Here is a 26,419-nt window from a genome sequence, read left to right on the forward strand (position 1 = left end):
CAAAATATAGAAGAATTCCCAGATTTATAGGTAGCATGAGTATGAAGTTGCACTTGCACCCGGTGGGAAAATGTCCTCTGCATTTGACTCTCACTATGTAGGAGCAGTGGTAGCAGTGTCAGCCTGGGGGCTTGGTCAAGATCAATGACAGGAGTAGCAGACAGGTAATATCCATAGCATGCTTGTTGTTTTAGAGGAGTAAGGGTACACTGTTGGTCTCTCACCTGATGCGCTGTCATCAGCACAAATGATCTGTTCCTAAACATCAAAATCTACCATCCCCCTGATTGTTTTTTACAACTGGAGTACTGGTTAACACTTTAGAAAGCCTTCATTCAGAGCTGTGAAGAACCTTGAACCTGATATCCCAGACATCAAAGTGGGCCACTAACTGGCCAGATGAAGCTATGCTAGGCTGCTGTATCCTGAAGAGCTAAAGTAGCAGCTTCTGAGAGGGATGCTAACCTGGATGTGTTCATCTCCTACTTTAATATCAGCGGCCCAACTTGGAGCTCTGACAGCCTCCAGCTTGTTGTTCCTGTTTCTGCTTCAGTCAACAGGGAACTCCAACCTGCAGTAGAATCTTCAACAACAATGGAATAGAAAAGTGAGGAAGAAAAACTAGAATAAACTTACAAAGCTGAGAAATGTTCATGAAGAAGAAAGGCACACGTTATGATTGAGGCCAGAAACTAAAACTCCACACCAAATGTACTTTGACTTGTAGGATAATGAACTTGAATGTGTTGAAACAGCAGATCAATGAATCCACTACCACACAACAAGATGATGACCCCCTACCACAAGATGGCGTCACAGATCCTGACAGTCTGTGCAGGAAACACAGAGCAAAACATTATAACAAAGCTCCTGTTGTTCCCTCCAGGAAAAACTGTGGTTCTGATGAGAAGAAGGATCCCAGCCTCCTCTGAGGATCCATGGCCGCACCATTGGGTAGAAGGACGATGGGGTCGGCACCAGGAGGAACCCTGGTGTCTCCGATGCAGGGGAGATGGAGCAGTGAAGAGGCCACATTGTGGCGTCCTAAAGAGGACATTTGGTGGAGCCTGAGACAGCAAACATCACGCCCCCTTCATCAGAAGAACCACAGCACCAGAAGAAAGAATCCTGGCAGTGACAACAGGGAGGATCAGGGTGACCTCCTCACCTCCACCTTTGAACCTTCAAATGAACTTTAAAAAGCTTTAGAGTGGAGAAGGATTTTAAAACCTTTTATTGTTTTTTCCTTTCATTCTCATTTGTGCGATTGTCTGATTTATTAGAAATAAACACTGTCTGCTGGGTTTCCATTGACTGTGATTCTCTTTGCATGCAAGTTGAAAGTTCTGCCAATAAAAACCACGAGTATTTGAAGACCAAAGGAAGAACCCCCAAAGTCAGGACCCTGAGATCAAAGTGAGAGCTCTGATCTCTGAGGTCTGGGATATTTCCCATCCCATGGCCCTTCAAATAAGAGCCCTGTGTCTCTGTCTCAAAGTTTTCAACCATATTTGTTTGTTAAATTAAAACCAGACGACCACTGTGGTCCTTTTTACACGGTAAGTAAAGCACAGATGCCCTGGTGGACCTGTTGGCACCCTGGACTTTGAATCCAGTGACCTGAGTCCAAGTCTCCGTTCCAGCAGGTTTCCTGTAGCCTTCAGCAGAGCTGCCATGTTTCTCTGTAGAGAACTAAGTGATGCTCTCAGCAGGTTGAGGGCACCACCAACAAGTGAGGGATGAACCTCTGACTTCCTTCTTGTCAAACAGGAAACTCCTAATAAGTCATTTGAGTAAAGTACCTCATATTCCTGACATCCAAGTAGTAGTGAAGTGGAGGAAGAAGGGAGGAGATCTCCAACAGGATCCTTCTTCCCTCTGTCCTCCTTGATCTCATGGATCACCACAGTCAAGGGGAGACCCAAGCTCCCGGATGGATCTGGCACTCAGGAACTGCTGAGTTTTCCAGTGTGGGTTCTTGGAGAATTTTTCATGTCATGTCAAGAAATCAGGCTGGTGGGTTTTTCAATGAGAGAAATTCTGGTAACTTAATTAAGTGGCATGTTTGTTGAAGCAGTAATTAACTGATAAATTAAGGAAGGCCTGGCCAGTCTTTGCTCCCAGGTCATACGATGGAGTTAGAAAGTCCTGAATCAATCTGGAGTTCCATGATTTCCTTGTGGTTTTTGTTCCTTTTGTCCATGTAGTCTGGAACAAGAGCAAGATGAACCTCCAAATATCAACAGGTTGATTGCAGGTGATGTCAAGGGGTATTTAGAGGAACCTCCTCTTTGTGTTTGGTTCCATGGTGGAATGTTGAGCCCTCTGGACTCTGGATCCAGTGATCAGAGGGCCAGGGATCCCAGTTCAAGTCTCAGAAGGACCTTCCTGTCTGGAATGTGTCCCATGTAACAAACTGGTCAAGAGATGTTATGTGGTTCTAATGTTCTGGTTCATTTCTTGTCCTTTAGAAAAATGAAAATCATTTCTTACTGCCATGAACTCAGACTGTGTGTTTAATGTTAACAATAAATGCAACAACTAAGGAGCCAGTAGCTCCTGTGGAAAAAATTCTACTTTGTCAATGAATTAATTCAGTCTGCAGCGAAGTTTCTGTCAGGATGGCCGAGCGGTCTAAGGCGCTGCGTTCAGGTCGCAGTCGCTCCTGGAGGCGTGGGTTCAAATCCCACTTCTGACAAAGGACATTTTCTCAACATTCCTATGCATCCACAGTGGTAAACTCCAAACCCAGTTGAAGCTGCTCTCCACTGAGGGGAGTGAGTGGTTGAACTGGCAGCAGAGGAGGAAAAAGAGCTTCCCTGTGATGGTCCAACATCGCCTGGTTTCCTCCAACATGGAGCAGCCACCAAAATCTAACTTCAATGTTGGATCAAAGTCTGCTGAAGGAATGTGTTTTCTTTCAAGTCACATTTTGTCCATTAACTTCATAATCAGAGTCGCCATCTCATCACATGACTAAAGTTTGAATTCTGTATTGGTGGTAAAATATCCTTCCATGCCCCTCACTAGTTTGCACACAGAAAAGCATATTTTACTGGTTTCAGACCTCTTAGCTTGTTCTCTCTCTTAAAGCAGCTGAGGCAGCTTTCATTGTGTGATTGATTTTAAAATATAAAGATGGAACAGAACCATTGGAATAAGATGTCAGGACATTTGAAGGAATGTCAATCTCCTGTTGAAATGTTGCAGTGTGCAGCTGAGGCTCTCTGGCAGTGGCACCAGGAGCAACAATGGCAGAACATGGACCCTCCTGGAGGAGAACCACAGGTGAGGGCCTTCTTGGCTCCAGATTGATGGAAATCAAGTGTCTGAGGCTGTGAGCAGCCATTAAGTTGATCTGGTTGGCACTGGTATTTGTTCTTGCTGCAGCTCAGGAGTGATTCAGGAGAAGAGTTTCAGAACAGCCAAGGTTGGGGACTGGAATTCTAAAATTTCCCCTGGAACCAAACAACCTTGGAGGGTAAAAGCTCCAATCATAGCCACTCAGATGCAGCAGCAGAAGAAGCTGTCATCCACCCTGACAGTCAAAGCATCAAGTCAAGGAAACATCACCATCTTGTAGTTCCAAACCTCCACCTGTCAGATTCAGCTACTTCTTATTGTGGGACTTTAAACTTGAACACAATGGAATTTGGACAAGGAGTTTTCCTTCAAGTCCAAACATCATCGTCCAGCCTCCAACCAGAGGTCCATCAGTTATCATGGAGCCACAGGTGGAGTCTGGATTCTTTTCTAGAATGAGACGGCAATGACAGTCCTGCCAAGTGACATCACTGACATAAATGGATGACTTCAGTCACGTGACTGGATGACTTCAGTCACGTGACTGGATGACTTCAGTCACGTGACTGGATGACTTCAGTCACGTGACTGGATGACTTCAGTCACGTGACTGGATGACTTCAGTCACGTGACTGGATGACTTCAGTCACATGACTGGATGACAGTGTAGATACCAATGTCGAGGTTGGGGAAATAGTCTCTGAGAATCCAGCTTGAACCCACAGCCTCCTTGTTTTCCAAAAACCCAAACAGCGACCATCAGTCTCCCTCCAATCCTGTTCTTGGGTAAACAACAAAAACAGAGTAAAAGTCTCTGGCAACATATTTGTTTCCAGTAGGGTTTCTTCATGTATGTGTGGTGTACCTGCTTTCCCAGAGGACTGCCATCTTTGTTCTGTGGGCTGACATGTTTTAGTGTCAGCACAGGTCATAGCGCTGAGACTGAACTCTCATTCTCCTCCAACTATTATTTCCACCTCACACTCCTGCAGATATTCAAGTGAACAGGGAACACAAATTTATGCTCAACTTCTCCTGTGTATTCATCCACAGTCACTAAACAACAACCAAACCAAACAAAAGAGGTTTGCTAGCATGGCGATCAGCTGTAGTTCACCATCTTATCCAGGTCACATGACTCAGGAGTAGCATGGCCGTCTGGCAACCAAAGGGTGGCTGGTTTGATCCTCACTTTCTCCAGTGACCATGTCAAAGTGTCCTTGAGTGAGATACTGAACCCCTCAATACTTCTGATGAGTAGGTTGGCTCCTTGCATGGCAGCCTTCAGCATCAGTGTGTGAGTGTGTGAATGAGAGGACATTGTTCAGCTCCTTGAGTGCTGCTGAGGTAGAAAGGCTCTGTACAAACTGAGTCCTTTTACCATTTCTTTCCTGCTTCTAGCAGCGCTGTCGTCACTTCCTGTGACCGTGGAGGGAAGGGGTCCCCCTTCAGAATCAGTTTGATATCATTGTTACTTCCTCTTCAACATGCCTTTAGCAGACCAACTCAGAGAACAGCTCAGTGAGGTAGTGTGGCCAAGCGGTCTAAGGGGCTGGATTAAGGCTCCAGTCTCTGAGGAGGCATGGGTTCAAATCCCACCACTGCCATCATGTCCCAGGTCACTGGAGAGGTGTGGCAGGTCTCTCACACCCTCTCCTCTCTCTTCCACTGATATCTTCAAACCTGTGAACAAAAGAAGAATCCTCCTCTGAGTCCACAGACCTGAGCACCACTGCTCTGACTACCAGGTTACCTCCTGGTTATCAGTGTGAAGTCATGGTGAGGTAGTCAGGTGTTCCTTTGTTTTATGACAGAGGCCTCATTGTGAATTAAATAATTTTAATTCTTTACTTGAAGTTTCACGCTGTTTCAATTGAAAAAGGCCAGTTCCTGGAGAAGATCTTCCAGGGGTCCAGGTTAAAGCGGTGCCCCAGCTGGCACCAGGCGCTGACCCAGGTCCTGCATGGGAGATACTGTCAGTTCTGTTCTGCCCTGCTCACAACCACAGGCTGGTGTTGAGGCCTGCAGCAACCAGGGCCCCAGTCACCAAGAGTATAAAGGCTGGTCATTGTGGCAGTGGGAGGAGTCAAAATGAAGACAGACCAATGAGAGCAGGACGTTCCTGGAGAAGTCAGAAGAACTTGACCATGTTTCCTACAGTACCCAGGAGGCCTGGTAGTTGTTGAAGGAAGCTCCAAAAGCAAAGAGCAGACAGCAGGACATCAAAAGAAAAGATCCAGACACTAAAACTACAAGTAGAAACAAGAAGAAATACTAAAAGCTTTGGAAAGATACTACAAGGTTGGATATACATTATTATATACACTACTATTCTCACTGACTCCTAAAGAGGGACAGGAAACATTAGAATGTGGATCAGATCAGCTGATTTCAGTGTTGAGTCCATCCCTCCATCCACTTTCTGTTCTTATCCTTTAAGGGTCACGAGGGGGGGGGGGCGATCCCAGGTGACATTGTTCAAGAGGCAGGGTTCACCCTGGACAGGTCACCAGTCCATCAGGAGAAATGAGGTGGTCGGTATCATGCAACCTAAACTAAAACATTAGTCAGATCAAATTCAGATTAAAGCAAGAGTCTCCAGATCAAAGTCAGAATTCCTGATGATGTCATCAGGGCTTTGACAGTAGCTAGAATTCTGTCTTTGATCTCAGGAGGACATGAAAGAAACACAATTGAGGAAAGTAGAAGAGAGCATGGCAGCATGATGGTGCAGTGGTGAGCACTGTGGCCTCACAGCAAGAAGGTTCTGGGTTTGAGTCCAGGCTCGGGTGGGGAATCTTTCTGTGTAGAGCCTGCATGTTCTCCCCATGAATGCGTGGGTTCTCTCTGGTACTCCGGCTCCTTCCCACTGTCCAAAGACATGTAATTGGGGACGAGGCTGATTGGACACTCTAAATTGACCGTAGGTATGAATGTGAGTGTGAATGGTTGTTCGTCTCTGTGTGCTGACCCTGTGATGGACTGGCGACCTGTCCAGGCTCCGGCCCGTAGATGCTGGGATAGGCTCCAGCCCCCCCCCTTGACCATCAATGTAGGTCTTTTGTTCATTGCATGCCACATGAAATTATTATTGGTCAGTTTTCTAGCAACAGTCTCACAGTGGCAAGACAAGAACACTTCTACTTTTGATGATGACAGTTTGTTCAACACTAAACTTCATCCAGTACCATGTTGTCAAACACTGGAACCTCCACAGCAACTGAACAGGGACTTGAACCCTGGACCCTCAGATTAAAAGTCTGATGCTCTACCCTCTGAGCTCCTCAGGCTCTTTCTACAGCATTGAGACAGGAACAGAAACACTTGTGAAGGTCAAACTGATGCTTTCTTGACTTGTTCAGTCCTCCATGTTGAAGTCCACCATGCTTTTGATTGGCTCTGATTCTCTGTGGCAAAATCCAACAAGAGGCTCCAAAAATGTCCTGAATGTCACAAGAATGCACAGGACAAGATGTTAGTTTCCTTCATGTCTGCAGTTCCTCCACTGGAAAGTAAAGTCAATGCTGCTCCTCTGCTGAAACCTGGGATCGGACCAGGGACCTTTAGATCTTCAGTCTAAGGCTCTCCCAACTGAGCTGGTTCAGTTCTGAGTGAGGGCCCTGCTTCTCTCATTTATAATCTCTTCCACTCTCACTGGACCTTAGAGAGGATTGGAGCTTCTGAAGTCCTGACACATTGAACAGTTCTCCAGGACCATTTTTGATGAAGGTCTGGATCACACCAGCCTTTTTTGTTTGTCTTCTTGCACCACCGTGCCGCCCCTACTAGTCGTCTACATATCAGTGTTCTCAGTATTGCACGAACATTCACATCAGTATTGTGCTAATATTTTATTTCCTGGCTCTTCAATCCTCCTATTATGAAGTTGATTGCTTCAGCGACCAGGAGACGTTATCATTGGCAGCTAGTTTACTATTATTGCTGCTGCTGTTGTTGGTTGTGTGTCTGTCTTCCATCCCCCTGTCCCTCTGTCTTTCTCTCTGCTTGTCTTTCACCCTCATCTTGTTCCCATCTTTTTGTCATTCTCTCCCTCCTTTCTCTTTGTCTTTTGTCTTTCCTTCTCTATATTTGTCTTCTGCTGTCTGTCCTGTCCTGCTCTCTTTCAACAACCAACCAGTCAAAAAAATATGATAAAAGAACTCTTGGTTTGATTTGGCTTGAGACATGAAGAAGATAGGATTGTTTTCCTTTCATTTTAGAAGCTTTTCCAGATTCATGAAAAGATCATCAATCAGTGCCGTATTTCAGACAGACTTCTGGTCCGTGAGGACGAGGAATCCAGCACAGATCCACAGAACTCCAACTGCCATCTTTGATGATTCCTTTACAGTCTGTAGGGTGGAGAGATCCTCCTGAGTCTGGCTTGGAATGTTTTTCTGTGGATGTGTTGGCCCTGTGATGGACTGGTGACCTGTCCAGGGTGAACACGGCCTGTCGCCCAAAAGCTGCTGGGATAGGCTCCACCCCTCCATGACCCTGAACAGGATAAGCAGAAGACAATGGACAGAAGTCCTGACACATTGAACAGTTCTCCAGGACCATTTTTGATGAAGGTCTGGATCACACCAGCCTTTTTTGTTTGTCTTCTTCCAGTGTCCTCAACATTGTGTGAGCCAATAATTCCACATCTGTACCAGACACACCTCTGGTTGGTGGGTTTATGGATCTTTCTGTTCTAACAGTGTCTTTTATCTTGCTTTTATCTTTTCTATCTTTTCTTTGTATCTGCATTCTGTGGTGCACGGTGGCTCTGGAAGAGCACTCTAACTATTGTCACTGTACCCCCCCCCCCCCCGTACAACGAAAATGAAAGATTCTGATTCCGATTCTGACACACACACACACACACACACACACACACACACACACACACACACACACGTGTATCAACATGATGTTCCGAATGTTTCACTGTCTGTGGTTGTCCAGCTCTCCTTGCCTCTTCACTGTCATTGTCAGAACTCGGAGCAGTCTTCCTCTCCAGGTGATGTCTCTGAGTGATGATGATTGCTGTCTGTTCAACCAGCTTCATTTGTTGATATCTGAGAAGGACTGAAGACAGCAAAGTGTGCTGATTGGCCAACAACCCCTCACAGGTCAAAGGTCACTGCTCTGAGGCGGACCAGTTTACTGTAACAGTGGTGGCACCATCCACTGCTGGCGCTCTCTTCAGTGCTTCTTGTTTCTGCCCTTTGTGTGTGAGCTCCTAGAGCAGCTGGTCCGCACCCCCCTTTTCTTTTCTATTCCTCTAATTTATTTTTTGATTTTCTATTTTTGTAATTCATCATCGATCTCGGCTCACGGTCGCTACACTCTTGACCTCCTGTGAGCCTTGAAGAGAGAGAAGCCACCTTTGTGTCGGAGAAGAGCAGCTTAGTCCAGGCAGCCAGCAGCCTGAGACCAGAGGGTAGCCTATCAACGCGCTTCCCTTCTTCATCGAGCGAATCTCAGCGGGAACCACGGTCGACGAGGTGGAGGCTTTGGAGGCCGTCCTCCCACCAGTTAGTTGGAGAGGCGTCGTACATCGATGGGAGAATCCAGCTGAGAACGTGAGCCGGTTACGTTGGTTTTCACCGATTCAGGCCTGGACTCCTGTCTCGCTGCCAAACTCCGCCTGACTCCGTAGAGCTGGTCAGCCTCCACTCAGTCCTCTTCATTTGGTTGGAGGTCACCATCGTTCATCCTACACACCTTTCCACCTGCCTCTTTGCCGTCTACTTGAAGCTCAGATAAATCCAGGCTAATTCATACCTGCTACTCAATATGGGCCTTAATTACTCTGCTGGAATTATCACTCTGTCTTAAGGGTTTTCTTAATTGTATTAAATCCTCTTTAATTTCCAAGAAGTCTTCCAACTCATTCATTCATGCAAGCCACTGATCCACAAGACCTCATTGATGAGCTTCAACCTGAGACTGATTGTTTCTCGTTGGACGAGACACCCATTCAATGAGACTCATTGTCAGTCCATTGAAATCTACTGGTGTTCCTGGTGAGTTGATTTAACAACATGAGCTGACAGAATCTACATTCAGGTAGGAACCACCACATCCAGGGTCTGGACCTTTGAGCAGGCAGAGCCATCAAATTAGCAGACTAAGCTAGCAGACATTAGCATTGAGAAGAAACTGATACCTGAGCCTACTTTTGGGTCTGGTCAAGTGATGACACAATAATACGAGATCATTGTCAGACTGACGCCTGCTCAACACTGACCAAACGCCACCCTATTGCATTATGGGAAATTTCTGCTTGGCTCGCGTCCATCAAAACACACAAAGAAATTTCTCCAGAATCAGTATTGACAGTGGATACAATTGAGTCCACACTGGTTTTTTCATTTTGAGTCGGGTGCAGGTGTGGAACTTCAGACACAGCCTGTGTTTGTGTTGTTCATTCAGTGATTTTTCTTTCAATTCCCAATCACAGCTGCAGAAAGTGAGAGAACAAGCAGGGATGTTCAAGATGAACGCCCAACGTGGGGCTTGAACCCACGACCCTGAGATTAAGAGTCTCATGCTCTTCATCAGACTCACAGTCACATGAGCCATCACATGATTGATGAATGACCACAAACACCTTCATCTTTGACAAAGAAGTCAAATAAAAGGTGAACCACAGATGAGACACCAGTGGTAAAAACACTAAAGTGCTGTCAAGGAGAAACAGGATACGAGCAAACACACACACAAGTTACAGAGAGAGAACTCTCCCAGAGGGAACCACTCAAAGGAGAACCTCGAGATCATCAGGCTGGATGACCTCATCAACATGAGAAAGGTGGATCAGTAGACTTTGATCCAACATTTGAAGATCAGTTTTGGTGGCTCCTCCATGTTGGAGGAAACCAGGCAATGTTGGACCCTCACAGGGAAGCTCCTTTGCCTCCTCTGCTGCCAGTTCAACCACTCACTCCCCTCAGTGGAGAGCAGCTTCAACTGGTTTCCATCGTGGATGCACAGGAATGTGGAGAAAACGTCCTTTGTCAGAAGTGGGATTCGAACCCACACCTCCAGGAGAGACTGCGACCTGAACGCAGCGCCTTAGACCGCTCAGCCATCCTGACAGAAACTGAAAGGTGCAGACTTCAATATCAAATGAATTAATTCATTGACAAAGTAGAATTTTTTAAAATGTTAACATTAAACACACAGTCTGAGTTCATGACAGTAAGAAATGAATTTCATTTTTCGAAAGGACAAGAAATGAACCAGAACATTAGAACCACATTGATCAGTTTGTTACATGGGACACCTTCCAGACAGTGATGTAGTAAGAATTGCTAATGAACTCAAGATGATGCTAACAGTAATGTAGTGATAATTGCTAATCAACTCAGTGATGCTTACAGTGATGTAGTAAGAGTTTCGAATAACCTCAAAGTGATGGTGACAGTCATGTAGGAAGAGTTGCTACGAACCTCAAAATAATGCGACAGTAATGTAGTAAGAGTTGCTACGAACCTCAAAATAATGCGACAGTGATGTCAGAAGAATTGCTAATGAACTCAAGATGATGCTAACAGTAATGTAGTGGTAGTTGCTAATCAAGTCAGTGATGCTTACAGTCATGTAGTAAGAGTTTCGAACAACCTCAAAGTGATGCTGACAGTCATGTAGCAAGAGTTGCTACGAACCTCAAAATAATGTGACAGTGATGTCAGAAGAATTGCTAATGATCTCAAAATGATGCGACAGTGATTTAGTAAGAATTGCTAATGAACTCAAAATGATGCTAACAGTAATGGAGTGAAACTTTCGAATAACCTCAAAGTGATGCTTACAGTCATGTAGTAAGTGTTGCTACGAACCTCAAAATAATGCGACAGTAATGTAGTAAAAGTTGCAACGAACCTCAAAATATTGCGACAGTGATGTCGGAAGAATTGCTAATGAACTCAAAATGATGCTAACAGTAATGTAGTGATAGTTGCTAATCAACTCAGTGATGCTTACAGTAATGTAGTAAGTGTTTCGAATAACCTCAAAGTGATGCTGACAGTCATGGACTAAGAGTTGCTACGAACCTCAAAATAATAAGACAGTGATTTCGGAAGAATTGCTAATGAACTCAAAATGATGCGACAGTGATTTAGTAAGAATTGCTCATGAACTCAAAATGATGCTAACAGTAATGGAGTGAACGTTTCGAATAACCTCAAAGTGATGCTGACAGTAATGTAGTAAGAGTTGCTACGAACCTCAAAATAATGCGACAGTAATGTAGTAAAAGTTAATACGAACCTCAAAATAATGCGACAGTGATGTCGGAAGAATTGCTTAAGATCTCAAAATGATGCGACAGTGATGTCGGCAGAAATGCTAATGAACTTAAAATGATGCTAACAGTAATGTAGTGGTAGTTGCTAATCAAGTCAGTGATGCTTACAGTAATGTAGTAAGTGTTTCGAATAACCTCAAAGTGATGGTGACAGTCATGTAGGAAGAGTTGCTACGAACCTCAAAATAATGCGACAGTAATGTAGTAAGAGTTGCTACGAACCTCAAAGTAATGCGACAGTGATGTCAGAAGAATTGCTAATGAACTCAAGATGATGCTAACAGTAATGTAGTGGTAGTTGCTAATCAAGTCAGTGATGCTTACAGTAATGTAGTAAGAGTTTCGAACAACCTCAAAGTGATGCTGACAGTCATGTAGCAAGAGTTGCTACGAACCTCAAAATAATGTGACAGTGATGTCAGAAGAATTGCTAATGATCTCAAAATGATGCGACAGTGATTTAGTAAGAATTGCTAATGAACTCAAAATGATGCTAACAGTAATGGAGTGAAACTTTCGAATAACCTCAAAGTGATGGTGACAGTCATGTAGGAAGAGTTGCTACGAACCTCAAAATAATGCGACAGTAATGTAGTAAAAGTTGCAACGAACCTCAAAATATTGCGACAGTGATGTCGGAAGAATTGCTAATGAACTCAAAATGATGCTAACAGTAATGTAGTGATAGTTGCTAATCAACTCAGTGATGCTTACAGTGATGTAGTAAGTGTTTCGAATAACCTCAAAGTGATGCTGACAGTCATGTACTAAGAGTTGCTACGAACCTCAAAATAATAAGACAGTGATTTCGGAAGAATTGCTAATGAACTCAAAATGATGCGACAGTGATTTAGTAAGAATTGCTCATGAACTCAAAATGATGCTAACAGTAATGGAGTGAACGTTTCGAATAACCTCAAAGTGATGCTGACAGTCATATAGTAAGAGTTGCTACGAACCTCAAAATAATGCGACAGTGAAGTCGGCAGAAATGCTAATGAACTTAAAATGATGCTAACAGTAATGTAGTGGTAGTTGCTAATCAAGTCAGTGATGCTTACAGTAATGTAGTAAGTGTTTCGAATAACCTCAAAGTGATGGTGACAGTCATGTAGGAAGAGTTGCTACGAACCTCAAAATAATGCAACAGTAATGTAGTAAGAGTTGCTACGAACCTCAAAATAATGCGACAGTGATGTCAGAAGAATTGCTAAAGATCTCAAAATGATGCGACAGTGCTTTAGTAAGAATTGCTCATGAACTCAAAACGATGCTAACAGTAATGGAGTGAACGCTTCGAATAACCTCAAAGTGATGCTGACAGTCATGTAGTAAGAGTTGCTACAAACCTCAAAATAATGCGAAAGTAATGTAGTAAAAGTTGCTACAAACCTCAAAATATTGCGACAGTGATGTCGGAAGAATTGCTAATGAACTCAAGATGATGCTAACAGTAATGTAGTGGTAGTTGCTAATCAAGTCAGTGATGCTTACAGTAATGTAGTAAGTGTTTCGAACAACCTCAAAGTGATGCTGACAGTCATGCAGTAAGACTTGCTACGAACCTCAAAATAATGCGACAGTGATGTCGGAAGAATTGCTAATGAACTCAAGATGATGCTAACAGTAATGTAGAAAGAGTTTCGAACACCCTCAAAGTGATGCTGACGGTCATTTAGTAAGAGTTGCTAATGAACTCAATTCAATGCTACAGTGATGTCGTGAGAATTGCTCATAAACTCAAAATGATGCTAACAGTAATGTAGTGATAGTTGCTAAAAAACTCAAAGTGATGCTGACAGTAATGTAGTAAGAGTTGCTACAAACCTCAAAATAATGCGAAAGTAATGTAGTAAAAGTTGCTACGAACCTCAAAATATTGCGACAGTGATGTCGGAAGAATTGCTAATGAACTCAAGATGATGCGACAGTGATGTAGTAAGAATTGCTAATGAACTCAAAATGATGCTAACAGTAATGGAGTGAAACTTTCGAATAACCTCAAAGTGATGCTCACAGTCATGTAGTAAGTGTTGCTACGAACCTCAAAATAATGCGACAGTAATGTAGTAAAAGTTGCTACGAACCTCAAAATATTGCGACAGTGATGTCGGAAGAATTGCTAATGAACTCAAAGTGATGCTAACAGTAATGTAGTGATAGTTGCTAATCAACTCAGTGATGCTTACAGTAATGTAGTAAGTGTTTCGAATAACCTCAAAGTGATGCTGACAGTCATGTACTAAGAGTTGCTACGAACCTCAAAATAATGCGACAATAATTTAGTAAAAGTTGCTACGAACCTCAAAATATTGCGACAGTGATGTCGGAAGAATTGCTCATGAACTTAAAATGATGCTAACAGTAATGTAGTGGTAGTTGCTAATCAAGTCAGTGATGCTTACAGTAATGTAGTAAGTGTTTCGAATAACCTCAAAGTGATGGTGACAGTCATGTAGGAAGTGTTGCGACGAACCTCAAAATAATGCGACAGTAATGTAGTAAAGGTTGCTACAAACCTCAAAATAATGCGACAGTGATCTCAGAAGAATTGCTAATGATCTCAAAATGATGCGACAGTGATTTCGTCAGAATTGCTAATGAACTCAAAATGATGCTAACAGTAATGGAGTGAACGTTTCAAATAACCTCAAAGTCATGCTGACAGTCATGTACTAAGAGTTGCTACAAACCTCAAAATAATGCGACAGTAATGTAGTTAAAGTTGCTACGAACTTCAAAATATTGCGACAGTGATGTCCGAAGAATTGCTAATGAACTCAAGATGATGCTAAAAGTAATGGAGTGAAACTTTCGAATAACCTCAAAGTGATGCTGACAGTCATGTAGTAAGAGTTGCTACAAACCTCAATATAATGCAACAGTAATGTAGTAAAAGTTGCGACGAACCTCAAAATATTGCGACAGTGATGTCGGAAGAATTGCTAATGAACTCAAAATGATGCTAACAGTGATGTAGTGATAGTTGCTAATCAACTCAGTGATACTTCCAGTAATGTAGTAAGTGTTTCGAACAACCTCAAAGTGATGCTGACAGTCATGTAGGAAGAGTTGCTACGAACCTCAAAATAATGCGACAGTGATGTCAGAAGAATTGCAAAAGATGTCAAAATGATGCGACAGTGATTTAGTAAGAATTGCTAATGAACTCAAAATGATGCTAACAGTAATGGAGTGAATGTTTCGAATAACCTCAAAGTGATGCTGACAGTCATGTACTAAGAGTTGCTACGAACCTCAAAATAATGCGACAGTAATGTCAGAAGAATTGCTAATGATCTCAAAATGACGCGACAGTGATGTAGGAAGAATTGCTAATGAACTCAAAATGATGCTAACAGTCATGGAGTGAAACTTTCGAATAACCTCAAAGTGATGCTTACAGTCATGTACTAAGTGTTGCTACGAACCTCAAAATAATGCGAAAGTAATGTAGAAAAAGTTGCTACGAACCTCAAAATATTGCGACAGTGATGTCGGAAGAATTGCTCATGAACTTAAAATGATGCGACAGTAATGTAGTGGTAGTTGCTAATCAACTCAGTGATGCTTAGAGTAATGTAGTAAGTGTTTCGAATAACCTCAAAGTGATGGTGACAGTCATGTAGGAAGTGTTGCGACGAACCTCAAAATAATGCGACAGTAATGTAGTAAAGGTTGCTACAAACCTCAAAATAATGCGACAGTGATCTCAGAAGAATTGCTAATGATCTCAAAATGATGCGACAGTGATTTAGTCAGAATTGCGAATGAACTCAAAATGATGCTAACAGTAATGGAGTGAACGTTTCAAATAACCTCAAAGTCATGCTGACAGTCATGTACTAAGAGTTGCTACAAACCTCAAAATAATGCGACAGTAATGTAGTTAAAGTTGCTACGAACTTCAAAATATTGCGACAGTGATGTCCGAAGAATTGCTAATGAACTCAAGATGATGCTAACAGTAATGGAGTGAACGTTTCAAATAACCTCAAAGTCATGCTGACAGTCATGTACTAAGAGTTGCTACAAACCTCAAAATAATGCGACAGTAATGTAGTTAAAGTTGCTACGAACTTCAAAATATTGCGACAGTGATGTCCGAAGAATTGCTAATGAACTCAAGATGATGCTAACAGTAATGGAGTGAAACTTTCGAATAACCTCAAAGTGATGCTGACAGTCATGTAGTAAGAGTTGCTACAAACCTCAATATAATGCAACAGTAATGTAGTAAAAGTTGCTACGAACCTCAAAATATTGCGACAGGGATGTCGGAAGAATTGCTAATGAACTCAAAATGATGCTAACAGTGATGTAGTGATAGTTGCTAATCAACTCAGTGATACTTACAGTCATGTAGTAAGTATTTCGAACAACCTCAAAGTGATGCTGACAGTCATGTGGGGAATGTTGGTACGAACCTCAAAATGATGCGACAGTGATGTCGGCAGAAATGCTAATGAACTTAAAATGATGCTAACAGTAATGTAGTGGTAGTTGCTAATCAAGTCAGTGATGCTTACAGTAATGTAGGAAGTGTTTCGTATAACCTCAAAGTGATGGTGACAGTCATGTAGGAAGAGTTGCTACGAACCTCAAAATAATGCGACAGTGATGTCAGAAGAATTGCAAAAGATCTCAAAATGATGCGACAGTGATTTAGTAAGAAGTGCTCATGAACTCAAAATGATGCTAAAAGTAATGGAGTGAACGTTTCGAATAACCTCAAAGTGATGGTGACAGTCATGTAGGAAGAGTTGCTACGAACCTCAAAATAATGCGACATTGATGTCAGAAGAATTGCTAAAGATCTCAAAATGATGCGACAGTGATTTAGTAAGAATTGCTCATGAACTCAAAATGATGCTAACAGTAATGGAGTGAACGTTTCGAATAACCTCAAAGTGATGCTGACAGTCATGTAGTAAGTGTTGCTACGAACCTTAAAATAATGCGAAAGTAATGTAGTAAAAGTTGCTACAAACCTAAAAATAATGCGAAAGTAATGTAGTAAAAGTTGCTACGAACCTCAAAATATTGCGACAGTGGTGTCGGAAGAATTGCTTATGAACTCAAAATGATGCTAAGAGTAATGTAGTGATAGTTGCTAATCAAGTCAGTGATGATTAGAGTAAAGTAGTAAGTGTTTCGAACAACCTCAAAGTGATGCTGACAGTCATTTAGTAAGAGTTGCTAATGAACTAAATTCAATGCTACAGTGATGTCGTGAGAATTGCTCATAAACTCAAAATGATGCTAACAGTAATGTAGTGATAGTTGCTAAAAAACTTAAAGTGATGCTGACAGTAATGTAGTAAGAGTTGCTACAAACCTCTAAATAATGTGACAGTGATGTCAGAAGAATTGCTAATGATCTCAAAATGATGCGACAGTGATTTAGTAAGAATTGCTAATGAACTCAAAATGATGCTAACAGTAATGGAGTGAACGTTTCGAATAACCTCAAAGTGATGCTGACAGTCATGTACTAAGAGTTGCTACGAACCTCAAAATAATGCGACAGTAATGTCAGAAGAATTGCTAATGATCTCAAAATGACGCGACAGTGATGTAGGAAGAATTGCTAATGAACTCAAAATGATGCTAACAGTCATGGAGTGAAACTTTCGAATAACCTCAAAGTGATGCTTACAGTCATGTACTAAGTGTTGCTACGAACCTCAAAATAATGCGAAAGTAATGTAGAAAAAGTTGCTACGAACCTCAAAATATTGCGACAGTGATGTCGGAAGAATTGCTCATGAACTTAAAATGATGCGACAGTAATGTAGTGGTAGTTGCTAATCAACTCAGTGATGCTTACAGTAATGTAGTAAGTGTTTCGAATAACCTCAAAGTGATGGTGACAGTCATGTAGGAAGTGTTGCGACGAACCTCAAAATAATGCGACAATAATGCAGTAAAGGTTGCTACAAACCTCAAAATAATGCGACAGTGATCTCAGAAGAATTGCTAATGATCTCAAAATGATGCGACAGTGATTTAGTCAGAATTGCTAATGAACTCAAAATGATGCTAACAGTGATGTAGTGATAGTTGCTAATCAACTCAGTGATACTTCCAGTAATGTAGTAAGTGTTTCGAACAACCTCAAAGTGATGCTGACAGTCATGTAGGAAGAGTTGGTACGAACCTCAAAATAATGCGACAGTGATGTCAGAAGAATTGCAAAAGATGTCAAAATGATGCGACAGTGATTTAGTAAGAAGTGCTCATGAACTAAAAATGATGCTAAAAGTAATGGAGTGAACGTTTCGAATAACCTCAAAGTGATGGTGACAGTCATGTAGGAAGAGTTGCTACGAACCTCAAAATAATGCGACAGTAATGTAGTAAGAGTTGCTACAAACCTCAAAATAATGCGACATTGATGTCAGAAGAATTGCTAAAGATCTCAAAATGATGCGACAGTGATTTAGTAAGAATTGCTCATGAACTCAAAATGATGCTAACAGTAATGGAGTGAACGTTTCGAATAACCTCAAAGTGATGCTGACAGTCTTGTACTAAGAGTTGCTACGAACCTCAAAATATTGCGACAGTGATGTCGGAAGAATTGCTCATGAACTTAAAATGCTGCGACCGTAATGTAGTGGTAGTTGCTAATCAAGTCAGTGATGCTTATAGTAATGTAGTAAGTGTTTCGAATAACCTCAAAGTGATGGTGACAGTCATGTAGGAAGAGTTGCTACGAACCTCAAAATAATGCGACAGTAATGTAGTAAGAGTTGGTACGAACCTCAAAATAATGCGACAGTGATGTCAGAAGAATTGCTAAAGATCTCAAAATGATGCGACAGTGATTTAGTAAGAATTGCTCATGAACTCAAAATGATGCTAACAGTAATGGAGTGAACGTTTCGAATAACCTCAAAGTGATGCTGACAGTCTTGTACTAAGAGTTGCTACGAACCTCAAAATAATGCAACAGTGATGTCGGAAGAATTGCTAATGATCTCAAAATGATGCGACAGTGATGTAGTAAGAATCGCTAATGAACTCAAAATGATGCTTACAGTAATGGAGTGAAACTTTCGAATAACCTCAATGTGATGCTGAATGTCATGTAGTAAGTTTTGCTACAAACCTCAAAATATTGCGAAAGTAATGTAGTAAAAGTTGCTACGAACCTCAATATATTGCGACAGTGATATCGGAAGAATTGCTAATGAACTCAAGATGATGCTAACAGTAATGTAGTGATAGTTGCTAATAAACTCAAAGTGATGCTGACAGTCATGTAGTAAGAGTTGCTAGGAACCTTAAAATAATGCAACAATAATGTAGTAAGAGTTGCTACGAACCTCAAAATAATGTGACAGTGATGTCAGAAGAATTGCTAATGATCTCAAAATGATGCGACAGTAATGTCGTGATAGTTGCTAATCAAGTCAGTGATGCTTACAGTAATGTAGTAAGTGTTTCGAACAACCTCAAAGTGATGCTGACAGTCATGTAGTAAGAGTTGCTAATGAACTCAATTCAATGCTACAGTGATGTCGGAAGAATTGCTAATGAACTCAAGATGATGCTAACAGAAATGTAGTGATAGTTGCGAAGAAACTCAGTGATGCTTACAGTAATGTAGTAAGAGTTTCGAACAACCTCAAAGTGATGCTGACAGTCATTTAGTAAGAGTTGCTAATGAACTCAATTCAATGCTACAGTGATGTCGTGAGAATTGCTCAACAACTCAAAATGATGCTAACAGTAATGTAGTGATAGTTGCTAATAAAATCAAAGTGATGCTGAGAGTAATGTAGTAAGAGTTGCTATGAACCTTAAAATAATGCAACAATAATGTAGTAAGAGTTGCTACGAACCTCAAAATAATGTGACAGTGATGTCAAAGAATTGCTAATGATCTCAAAATGATGCGACAGTGATGTAGTAAGAATTGCTAATGAACTAAAAATGATGCTAACAGTAATGGAGTGAAACTTTCGAATAACCTCAAAGTGATGCTGACAGTCATGTATTAAGAGTTGCTACGAACCTCAAAATAATGAGAAAGTAATGTAGTAAAAGTTGCTACGAACCTCAAAATATTGCGACAGTGATGTCGGAAGAATTGCAAATGAACTCAAGATGATGCTAAAAGTAATGTAGTGGTAGTTGCTAATCAAGTCAGTGATGCTTACAGTAATGTAGTAAGTGTTTCGAACAACCTCAAAGTGATGCTGACAGTCATGTAGTAAGACTTGCTACGAACCTAAAAATAATGCGACAGTGATGTCGGAAGAATTGCTCATGAACTCAAGATGATGCTAACAGTAATGTAGTGATAGTTGCTAAGAAACTCAGTGATGCTTACAGTTATGTAGTAAGAGTTTCGAACAACCTCAAAGTGATGCTGACAGTCATTTAGTAAGATTTGCTAATGAACTCAATTCAATGCTACAGTGATGTCGTGAGAATTGCTCATGAACTCAAAATGATGCTAACAGTAATGTAGTGATAGTTTCTAATAAACTCAAAGTGATGCTGACAGTAATGTAGTAAGAGTTGCTACGAACCTCAAAATAATGCAACAATAATGTCGTAAGAGTTGCTACGAACCTCAAAATAATGTGACAGTGATGTCAGAAGAATTGCTAATGATCTCAAAATGATGCGACAGTGATGAAGAAAGAATTGCTAATGAAATCAAAATGATGCTAACAGTAATGGAGTGAAACTTTCGAATAACCTCAAAGTCATGCTTACAGTCATGTAGTAAGTGTTGCTACGAACCTCAAAATAATGCGACAGTAATGTAGTAAAAGTTGCTACGAACCTCAAAATATTGCGACAGTGATGTCGGAAGAATTGCTAATGAACTCAAAATGATGCTAACAGTAATGTAGTGATAGTTGCTAAGAAACTCAGTGATGCTTACAGGAATGTAGTAAGAGTTTCGAATAACCTCAAAGTGACGCTGACAGTCATGTACTAAGAGTTGCTATGAACCTCAAAATAATGCGACAGTAATGTAGTAAAAGTTGCTACTAACCTCAAAATATTGCGACAGTGATGTCGGAAGAATTGCTCATGAACTTAAAATGATGCGACAGTGATGTAGTGGTAGTTGCTAATCAAGTCAGTGATGCATACAGTAATGTAGTAAGTGTTTCGAATAACCTCAAAGTGATGGTGACAGTCATGTAGGAAGAGTTGCTACGTCCTCAAAATAATGCGACAGTAATGTAGAAAGAGTTGCTACGAACCTCAAAATAATGCGACAGTGATGTCAGAAGAATTGCTAAAGATCTCAAAATGATGCGACAGTGATATAGTAAGAATTGCTAATGAACTCAAAATGATGCTAACAGTAATGAAGTGAAACTTTCAAATAACCTCAAAGTGATGCTTACAGTCATGTAGTAAGTGTTGCTACGAACCTCAAAATAATGCGACAGTAATGTAGTAAAAGTTGCTACGAACCTCAAAATATTGCGACAGAGATGTCGGAAGAATTGCTAATGAACTCCAAATGATGCTAAAAGTAATGTAGTGATAGTTGCTAATCAAGTCAGTGATGCTTACAGTAATGTACTGAAAGTTTCGAATAACCTGAAAGTGATGATGACAGTCATGTAGTAAGAGTTGCTACAAACCTCAATATAATGCAACATTAATGTAGTAAGAGTTGCTATGAACCTCAAAATATTGCGACAGTGATGTCGGAAGAATTGCTAATGAACTTAAAATGATGCGACAGTGATGTCAGAAGAATTGGTAATGATCTCAAAATGATGCTAACAGTAATGGAGTGAAACTTTCGAATAACCTCAAAGTGATGCTGACAGTCATGTACTAAGAGTTGCTACAAACCTCAAAATAATGCGAAAGTAATGTAGTAAGTGTTGCTACGAACCTCAAAATATTGCGACAGTGATGTCGGAAGAATTGCTCATGAACTCAAAATGATGCTAACAGTAATGTAGTGATAGTTGCTAAGAAACTCAGTGATGCTTACAGTAATGTAGTAAGTGTTTTGAACAATCTCAAAGTGATGCTGACAGTCATGTAGTAAGAGTTGCTAATGAACTCAATTCAATGCTACAGTGATGTCGTGAGAATTGCTCATGAACTCAAAATGATGCTAACAGTAATGTAGTGATAGTTGCTAATAAACTCAAAGTGATGCTGACAGTAATGTAGTAAGAGTTGCTACGAACCTCAAAATAATGCAACAATAATGTAGTAAGAGTTGCTACGAACCTCAAAATAATGTGAAAGTGATGTCAGAAGAATTGCTAATGATCTCAAAATGATGCGACAGTGATGTAGTAAGAATTGCTAATGAACTCAAAATGATGCTAACAGTAATGGAGTGAAACTTTCGAATAACCTCAAAGTGATGCTTACAGTCATGTAGTAAGTGTTGCTACGAACCTCAACATAATGCGACAGTAATGTAATAAAAGTTGCTACGAACCTCAAAATGTTGCGACAGTGATGTCGGAAGAATTGCTAATGAACTCAAAATGATGCTAACAGTAATGTAGTGATAGTTGCTAATCAACTCAGTGATGCTTAAGGTAATGTAGTAAGTGTTCCGAATAACCTCAAAGTGATGCTGACAGTCATGTACTAAGAGTTGCTACGAACCTCAAAATAATGCGACAGTAATGTAGTAAAAGTTGCTACGAACCTCAAAATATTGCGACACTGATGTCGGAAGAATTGCTCATGAACTTAAAATGATGCGACAGTAATGAAGTGGTAGTTGCTAATCAAGTCAGTGATGCTTACAGTAATGTAGTAAGTGTTTCGAATAACCTCAAAGTGATGGTGACAGTCATGTACTAAGAGTTGCTACGAACCTCAAAATAATGCGACAGTAATGTAGTAAAAGTTGCTACGAACCTCAAAATATTGCGACAGTGATGTTGGAAGAATTGCTAATGAACTCAAGATGATGCTAACACTAATGGAGTGAAACTTTCGAATAACCTCAAAGTGATGCTGACAGTCATTTAGTAAGAGTTGCTAATGAACTCAATTTAATGCTTCAGTGATGTCGTGAGAATTGCTCAACAACTCAAAACGATGCTAAAAGTAATGTAGTGATAGTTGCTAATCATGTCAGTGATGCTTACAGTAATGTAGTAAGAGTTTCGAATAACCTCAAAGTGATGCTGACAGTCATGTAGAAAGAGTTGCTACGAACCTCAAAATAATGCGACAGTGATGTCGGAAGAATTGCTAATGATCTCAAAATGATGCTAACAGTAATGGAGTTAAAGTTTCGAATAACCTCAAAGTGATGCTGACAGTCATGTAGTAAGTGTTGCTACGAACCTCAAAATAATGCGACAGTGATGTAGTAAGAGTTGCTACGAACCTCAATTTAATGCTACAGTGATGTCTATGAATTGCTAATAAACTCAAAATGACGCTAAAAGTAATGTAGTGATAGTTGCTAATCAACTCAGTGATGCTAGCAGTAATGTAGTAAGTGTTTCGAACAACCTCGAAGTGACGCTGACAGTCATGTAGTGAGAGTTGCTTCTAACCTCAAAATGATGCTAAAAGTAATGTAGTGATAGTTGCTAATGAACTCAAAGTGATGCTGACAGTCATGTGCTAAGAGTTGCTAGGAACGTCAAAATAATGCGACAGTAATGTAGTAAAAGTTGCTACGAAAATCAAAATATTGCGACAGTGATGTCGGAACAATTGCTAATGAACTCAAAATGATGCTAACAGTAATGTAGTGATAGTTGCTAATCAACTCAGTGATGCTTACAGTAATGTAGTAAGTGTTTCGAATAACCTCAAAGTGATGCTGACAGTCATGTACTAAGAGTTGCTACGAACCTCAAAATAATGCGACAGTGATGTAGTAAGAATTGCTAATGAACTCAAATGATGCTAACAGTAATGGAGTGAAAGTTTCGAATAACCTCAAAGTGATGCTGACAGTAATGTAGTAAAAGTTGCTACGAAAATCAAAATATTGCGACAGTGATGTCGGAAGAATTGCTAATGAACTCAAAATGATGCTAACAGTAATGTAGTGATAGTTGCTAATCAAGTCAGTGATGCTTACAGTAATGTAGTAAGAGTTTCGAACAACCTCAAAGTGATGCTGACAGTCATGTACTAAGAGTTGCTACAAACCTCAAAATAATGCGACAGTGATGTCGGAAGAATTGCTAATGAACTCAAAATGATGCTAGGAGTAATGGAGTGAAACTTTCAAAATAACCTCAAAGTGATGCTGACAGTCATGTAGTAAGTGTTGCTACAAACCTCAAAATAATGCGACAGTGATGTCGGAAGAATTGCTAATGATCTCAAAATAATGCGACAGTGATGTAGAAAGAATTGCTAATGAACTCAAAATGATGCTAACAGTAATGGAGTGAAACTTTCGAATAACCTCAAAGTGATGCTGACAGTCATGTAGTAAGAGTTGCTACGAACCTCAAAATAATGCGACAGTAATGTAGTAAAAGTTGCTACGAACCTCAAAATATTTCGAGTGATGTCGGAAGAATTGCTAATGAACTCAAAATGATGCTAACAGTAATGTAGTGATAGTTGTTAATCAAGTCAGTGATGATTACAGTAATGTAGTAAGTGTTTTGAACAACCTCAAAGTGATGCTGACAGTCATGTAGTAAGAGTTGCTACGAACCTCAAAATGATGCGACAGTGATGTCAGAAGAATTGCTAAAGATCTCAAAATGATGCGACAGTGATGTCAGAAGAATTGGTAATGAACTCAAAATAATTCTAAAAGTAATGGAGTGAAAGTTTCGAATAACCTCAAAGTGATGCTGACAGTCATGTACTAAGTGTTGCTACGAACCTCAAAATAATTCGAGTGATGTCGGAAGAATTGCTAATGAACTCAAAATGATGCTAACAGTAATGTAGTGATAGTTGCTAATCAAGTCAGTGATGCTTACAGTAATGTAGTAAGTGTTTCGAACAACCTCAAAGTGATGCTGACATTCATGTAGTAAGAGTTGCTACGAACCTCAAAATGATGCGACAGTGATGTCAGAAGAATTGGTAATGATCTCAAAATGATGGGACAGTGACGTAGTAATAATTGTAATGAACTCAAAATGATGCTTACAGTAATGTAGTAAGTGTTTCGAATAACCTCAAAGTGATGCTGACAGTCATGTACTAAGAGTTGCTACGAACCTCAAAATAATGCGACAGTGATGTAGTAAGAATTGCTAATGAACTCAAAATGATGCTAACAGTAATGGAGTGAAAGTTTCGAATAACCTCAAAGTGATGCTGACAGTCATGTAGTAAGTGTTGCTACGAACCTCAAAATAATGCGAAAGTGATGTCGGAAGAATTGCTAATGAACTCAAAATGATGCTAACTGTAATGTAGTGATAGTTGCTAATTAACTCAGTGATGCTTACAGTAATGTAGGAAGTGTTTCGAAAAAACCAAAAAGTGATGCTTTCAGTCATGTAGTAACAGTTGCTTCTAACCTCGAAATGATGCTAACAGTAATGTAGTGATAGTTGCTAATAAACTCAGTGATGCTTACAGTAATGTAGTAAGTTTTTCAAACAACCTCAAAGTGATGCTGACAGTCATGTCGTAAGAGTTGCTACTAACCTCAATTTAATGCTACAATGATGTCTATGAATTGCTAATAAACTCAAAATGACGCTAACAATAATGTAGCGATAGTTGCTAATAAACTCAAAATGATGCTAAAAGTAATGTAGTGATAGTTGCTAATCAACTCAGTGATGCTAGCAGTAATGTAGTAAGTGTTTCGAACAACCTCAAAGTGACGCTGACAGTCATGTAGTGAGAGTTGCTTCTAACCTCAAAATGATGCTAAAAGTAATGTAGTGATAGTTGCTAATGAACTCAAAGTGATGCTGACAGTCATGTAGTAAGTGTTGCTACGAACCTCAAAATATTGCGACAGTGATGTCGGAAGAATTGCTAATGAACTTAAAATGATGCTAACAGTAATGCAGTGATAGTTGCTAAGAAACTCAGTGATGCTTACAATAATGTAGTCAGAGTTTCGAACAACCTCAAAGTGATGCTGACAGTCATTTAGTAAGAATTGCTAATGAACTCAATTTAATGCTACAGTGATGTCGTGAGAATTGCTAAACAACGCAAAATGATGCTAACAATAATGTAGTGATAGTTGCTACTAAACTCAAAGTGATGCTGACAGTAATGTAGTAAGAGTTGCTACGAACCTTAAAATATTGCGACAGTGATGTCGGAAGAATTGCTAATGATCTCAAACTGATGCGACAGTGATGTAGTAAGAATTGCTAATGAAATCAAAATGATGCTAACAGTAATGGAGTGAAACTTTGAATACCCTCAAAGTGATGCTGACAGTCATGTACTAAAAGTTGCTACAAACCTCAAAATAATGCGACAGTGATGTCGGAAGAATTGCTAAAGATATATAAATGATGCGACAGTGATTTAGTAAGAATTGCTAATGAACTCAAAATGATGCTAACAGTAATGGAGTGAACGTTTCGAAAAACCTCAAAGTGATGCTGACAGTCATGTACTAAGAGTTGCTACAAACCTCAAAATAATGCGACAGTAATGTTGTAAAAGTTGCTACGAACCTCAAAATATTGCGACAGTGATGTCGGAAGAATTGCTAATGAACTCAAAATGATGCTAACAGTAATGTAGTGATAGTTGCTAATCAAGTCAGTAATGCTTACAGTAATGTAGAAAGAGTTTCGAACAACCTCAAAGTGATGCTGACAGTCATGTACTAAGAGTTGCTACAAACCTCAAAATAATGCGACAGTGATGTCGGAAGAATTG

The 26,419-nt window shown here is 40.3% G+C and overlaps 1 protein-coding gene across 1 annotated transcript in view; it reads right to left on the minus strand.

Moving 5' to 3' along the window:
• Nucleotides 1-4,860: 4,860 nt before the first annotated feature.
• The window catches only part of LOC147270310 (uncharacterized), a 58,256-nt gene continuing 36,697 nt past the window's right edge, over nt 4,861-26,419 (minus strand). The window contains exon 3 of the mRNA XM_086205164.1: nt 4,861-4,875. Coding sequence (XP_086061290.1) covers nt 4,861-4,875 — 15 coding nt within the window. The remainder of the gene's footprint in view (nt 4,876-26,419) is intronic.

Source organism: Aulostomus chinensis, chromosome 1, assembly GCF_037954235.1.
Source record: "Aulostomus chinensis isolate RoL2024-O1b breed Wild chromosome 1, RoL_Achi_v1.0, whole genome shotgun sequence".
Lineage (NCBI taxonomy): Eukaryota > Metazoa > Chordata > Actinopteri > Syngnathiformes > Aulostomidae > Aulostomus > Aulostomus chinensis.